Genomic DNA, 6,000 nt, shown 5'->3' on the forward strand with positions numbered 1-6,000 from the left:
GATTTTTTCTAGTGTTGTGTAAAATGTCATTGATATTTTGATAGGGATTGCACTAAATCTGTATGGTGCTTTTGGTAATATGACCACTTTAACAATATTAATATTTCCTATCAAAGACCATGAGTGGTACTTCCATCTTCTAAGGTCTTCTTTAATTTATTTTTTTCAGTTTTCTGTAGTTTTTGTTTGTATAGGCCTTTCATTTTTGTTGTTGTTGTTGTTGGATTCATTCCCATTAATGTATTGTAAATGACACAGTTTTTCTGATTTCTTTCTCAGCAGAAGCATTATTGCAGTATAGGAAAGAGATTGATTTATTTATGTGGTTCTTGTACCTGCTATTTTGTTGAATTTGTTTATCAGCTGTAGAAGTCTTCTGATAGAGATTTAGGGGTCTTCTCATAAAAAATACTAGTTTAACTTATTCTTTTTCTATTTGTAACCCTCTAATTTCTTTTCCTTGCCTAATTACCCTGGCTACAGTTTTGAGAACTGTATTAAATAGGAGTGGTAAGAGTAGACATCCTTGTCTTGTTCCTGATTTTAAAGGAAATGCTTTCAGTTTTTCTCTATTCTGTATGATGTTGGCTTTGGGGTTTTTATATGCAGCCTATATAATACTAAGTAAGTTCCTTCTATCCCTAGTTTCTCCAGTTCTTTTTAAAAATGAATGGATGCTAGATTTTATTGAAAGCTTTTCTGTATCTATTGAGATGATTTTATGATCCTTTTACTTAATTTCATTTAAATAGTGAATCACATTTACTGATTTGTATAAGTTGAACCATCCTTACATCCCTGGGATGAAACCCACTTGATCTTCTTGATGTGTTTTTGACAATTTTCCAATATTTTATCAAGGAGTTTTGCATCTATGTTTATCAGGTATTTTGGCATGAAGTTTTCTTTCCTTGATGTATCTTTGTCTTTTTATGGTATTGGCTTCATTGAATAAATTTGGCAGTGTTCCCTCTACTTCTATTTCATGAAATAATTTGAGGAAAGTTCACATTAGTTCTTCTTTTTAGGCCTGATAGAACTTAACTGAGAATACATCTAGTTCTGAGCTTTTCTTTGTTGGAAGTCTTTAAATTGCTTTTTCAATCTCATTGCTTGATATTTGTCTGTTTTATTTTTTTGTGTCCTCATGGTTCAATTTGGGTAGGTCATATGTGCCTAGAAATTTGCCAATATCATATAGATTTTCTAGTTTATTAGAGTATACATTTTCAAAATAGTTTCTAATGATCCCAGATTTCAAAAGTGTTTGTCATGACACTTCTAATTTATCGTCTCTTATTTTGTTGATTTGGGTTTCTCTTTCTTTCTTTCTTTCTCTCTCTCTCTCTCGATTAGTTTGGGTAAGGGTTTATTAATCTTCTTTCTTTTTTCCAAGAACAAACTCTTTGTTGCATTGATACTTTGTATTGTGTTTTAACTTTCAATTTCATTAATTTTGGCTTTGATCATACTTATTTCCTGTCTCCTACTGATTTGTTCTTCTTTTTCTAGGGCTTTGAGGAGTAACATTATATTACTTATTTATGATCTTTCTGGTTTGGGGGTGTTGTTGTTTATAAACATTCCTTTTTCAGCTGCCTTCAGATTGTCCCAGAGATTTTGATATGTTGTATTTCTACTCTCATTTGTTTCTAGTTTTTTAAATTTATCCACTGATTTTTTTTCTGATCCATTCCCCTGTAAACACATTATTTAATCTTCAGATATTAAAATTATTTTTGTTTTTTAACTCATTGATTTCATTCCATTATGACATGATAGAATGCAAGGAATTATCTCTACCTTTTTGTATTTGCCAATACTTGCTTTGTATCCTAAAATATGATCTATTTTAGAGAAAGTTCATGTCTCACTGAGAAGAAAGTGAACTTGATTGTTGATGCATAAAATATTAGCTAGATATTTTTTAGGTCTATTTGATTAATAATTTTAGTTCTGTAGAGTCCTTACTTTACCTGAATGACCTATTGAATAGCGAGAAAGGTATGTTAAAATCACCCAGTATTATTGTTTTGGGGTCTATTTCATCCTTTATGAGGAATTGGATTTGTTTTACATGTGCAGGTACATTAGTGTTAGGGGATTAGAGACATAAATATTGCATATCATTTTGTTGTTGGATGATTTGCTTAACCAGTAAGAAGTGACTTTCTTCATGTCTTCTGGTTAACTTTGGCTTGACTTCTACTTTGTCTTATGTGAGGGTAGGTACACTTGCTTGCTTTAACTCTCAATTTGCATGGTCTATCATTCTCCCTACTTTCACCTTCAGTCTGCGAATATTGTTACACGTAAAACAAATCTCTCTTTCTTGTAAACAACAAATAATTGGATCTTGTTTTAACCCTCTCTGCCAAGCAGTGTCTTTTTACTGTTAATGGAGAGAGATAATTTTTATTTCCTTCTATTTTGGTTTAATTCTTATGCTTAATTCAAACTTGGTCCTCCTTTAATTAACTGTTCTTCTGGTGAGATTCATTCATATGCTGTCTCTGATATTTACTTATTTATTTATTCATTACTAGTGATTGAACTCAGGGGTACTTTACCACTGAGCTACATCCCAGTCTTTTTTATTATATATATAGAGAGAGATATAGATAGATAGATAGATAGATAGATAGATAGATAGATAGATAGATAGATATTTGATCCAGGATTTTGGTAAGTTGCTAAGGGTCTCATATGATGCTAATGCTGGCCTTGAACTTGCAATCCTCCTGCCTCAGCCTCCTGAGCTCCTTAAATTACAGGTGTCTGCTGACATGCTTAGTTTCTGATATTTAGTTTTCATTTCTTCTGCATATTTACTTAACTGAGTATTTTATCATGCTAGATTGGTGTCATGAATTCTTCAATTTCTCATGGAAGGTTTTTTTCTTACATTCAATTTTAAGGAAGAGTTTGCTGGACCCAGTAGCCTTGATTGACACCTGAGTTTTTTGTTTGTTTGTTTGTTTTGTTTTTTTTTAAGAGCTTGGTATATGTTATCTCAAGCCTTTCTGTCTTTTTAAGGTCTGGGCTGAGAAATTAGTTGAAATTCTAATTGACTTACATCTAAATATGACCTACCATTTTTCTCTATTGGTTAATAAATCTTAGAGGGGGAAAATTGTTGAAAATGTTCTCTATAGTTCCTCTAATCTGGGAATAAAATTGTAATGTTCTCAAATAGGTTGATAAAATAATCATTAAAGATAGCAAAATTATATTATACAGGGAATAAATGAAACAGGGAGAAGAAAAAAAATAAGGGAAAAAATAAAGAGTAAAGAAAAAATAGAACCAAGGTTAAAAAGAAGAAAGCCATGGGTAGAAAGGATTTGAGGCAGAAGCAGGTAATGCTGTTGCCCTCTCTGGGGTGCCCAGGTAACAGGTCAGTAGGCATGTATCTGAGCAGACTTGATGACTGGTGTTTGTAGGATGCTCCTCTAAAAGCTCTTTTGTGGTGTATACTGTCATTGTGTGTTCATGAGTTTCCATGCTGGTGGCTTGGGGTTATAATCAAAAATTGCTTTCTCTGGGTCCATGCATTTGAATGAGAATTGGGTTACCTGACAACTCACAGCTGTGGATCCTCCTAAAGGCTCTAAAGCAGAGTAGCTCCTTTTCTGGTTGCTAAGGATTTCTTGCCATTTGGTTCTTATTCTTCAACCCAGGGGCTTGAGCCTGTGTGTTTGGAGGATGCTGTGCTACATCTGCTGTTTCTGTTGGGTATGAGGACACAGGATGCAGGACTCAGAGCTCCAAACCCCCTTTTGTTTCCTCCATATCCTTAGTACAGTACTGTCATGATTTTGGTTCAAATCTGTATGTAGGATTATCATTATTTTTACTACTTAAATATTGTTCAGAGTTTAACCAAATAATATGCTGTAATTACTTCCTTTCTTAGGTTACTTTTCACTTAGAGTTAAAACTTCATCTTTTGGCTTTGTGGATATATATCATCATTAGTACCAAATTATTTTAAAACAACTATAAATATAACATTCTAACATAATAAACCATGGGTAATCTATACTTTTTTCCTTGGACAATATTCTTTCTGTAGCTCATCTCTTCTCATTCCCCAGCTTCCATCCTGGGACACCCCTTCAAGTTCTCATCTGGGTCCAACACAGTCAATCATTCAGTAATTTTTTTTAGTCTTTCATGCATCATACCAGATATCAGGATTATATCAGTTAGTTAAAGCCTACTATTGGTCCCCAAGGAGTTGGTTTAATAGAGAAAATAGAGATGTACATAGTAATTGGAATAGATTGTAGTAGGTACAATAATAAAGGAAATGCTAATCCCATAACATTTTAGATACTTAAGGCTTGTTAAACTAAATATAAAAACGCTTTTAAGAAATTCATTGCAGTTGAGAAGCTAGACTTTGACTTTATGAAACAATTCAAGAAAACTGGAAGGGATCCCAGGGAGTACATTATTTCTGAAGTTTGTGTTTTAGATTATTAAACTACATAATTTTAGATATAGGAAGCTGTTTTGAGCAATAGTTACTAGGGCCTTTGTCCCTCCCCTGTGACCTTTCCTTATGTGGTTTGAAGCAATACAAATGATCAGACTAGTAGAGGATTTGTCTTGCTCAGAATCATTGAAAAATACATTTGATTACAATCTGTTGTTTTAAGATTTAAAATTGTGATCTCTATGTATACAAATATTATACAAATATCCTAGAATTCTTGGGAGTGTTCTGAAATTAATGAGCATTTGCCAACATTACAATAAATGTTTGTAAAATAATTTTAATTTACTAAATTAAAGTGGTTAATGATACAGCACTGTTTCATTGATTATCAGAATTCTTGAAAGATCAGCAGAAAGCTGAAAAAATAATAACTAACACTGAGTACACAGTCTGTAGAAGGCACTGAATATTTTACAGATTACCTATAAACTTTAAATAAGAGAGTTTCCTTTTCCTTTTTTGCTGTTGAAGAAATTGAGGTTTAGGAGTATTAGGTGAAACTTTTCTAAGTTCTTCCAGCTAATTAGTAACAGAGCTGGCACTCAAACCCAAGCGTCTGACTCTAAAAGTATTATCTAAAGATAATGATGATGATAATGATAGCAATAACAAATACATTATACATTAAGATGTGTTTCTATTTCAGATCCAGGCTTTTTTCAAAACTACATTGCGCCCTATTTGGAACAAGCCAGGCAGATCTGGCCATGGCTCCTTGGAGCAGCTCTGGTAGGAGCTGTCCTTACTGCCATGCTAGCAGGACTCACCTGCCTTCTGTGCCGTCACAAGAGAAAGCAGCTTCCTGAGGAAAGGCAGCCGCTTCTCATGGAAAAGGAGGATTACCACAGCTTGTTGTATCAGAGCCACTTATAAAAGGCTTGGGCAGCACAATGAGACCTATAGGTCTAACCTTACTCTAACTGAGTGTGGCACAGGTTCCCTGGGATACAGAAAACTCTGACATTTGTCTGTGAAGACCATTCTTGGAGCTGTAATCTAACACAAAGTGTGTCCCCCACACCCAGGTAGAACACAACTGTGCTTGTCTTGCTGTTTTCACTCAGCCCTTTTTATAGTTTTCCCCAAGTCTGTATCTTCAAGGAAAGAAAATTTGGTAATAAGTAACTGTTCTTTGTATCTGAATAAAACTACTCTTATAAAAAAAATTGCAACAATTTTGACTTTTGCCTCCTGATTATTTAAAGATGTGCTTCTTTTTTGTCTTCTTTCTTTGAATTTAATAAATTTGTAACAAATTTACACTAATTGACTCATTTGAATTTGAGAAATACGTTTTTATTCCCACAGGCAGCATGGTATTTCCCTATATTTTACATTCCTGCTCCAAAAATATGTGTAGACTTCAAACAGTAAACAACCTTCAGCTAGCTCTTTCCTGTCACAGCCTGACTGTATGTACTTTTGAAGGTCACTGAGAACAAAGGCTCAGCCATTAGAACAAATGTGGCTTAGTGCCTGTCTCTATTAAAAGTCTT

General features: G+C 33.7%; 1 protein-coding gene across 1 annotated transcript in view; it reads left to right on the forward strand.

Annotated features, from left to right (window-relative positions):
- Window positions 1-5,377, forward strand: part of Tyr (tyrosinase) — a 97,906-nt gene extending 92,529 nt beyond the window's left edge. The window contains exon 5 of the mRNA XM_027942710.3: window positions 5,151-5,377. Coding sequence (XP_027798511.1) covers window positions 5,151-5,377 — 227 coding nt within the window. The remainder of the gene's footprint in view (window positions 1-5,150) is intronic.
- The last annotated feature ends 623 nt before the right edge of the window (window positions 5,378-6,000 follow it).

Source organism: Marmota flaviventris, chromosome 9 (assembly GCF_047511675.1).
Source record: "Marmota flaviventris isolate mMarFla1 chromosome 9, mMarFla1.hap1, whole genome shotgun sequence".
Taxonomy (NCBI): domain Eukaryota; kingdom Metazoa; phylum Chordata; class Mammalia; order Rodentia; family Sciuridae; genus Marmota; species Marmota flaviventris.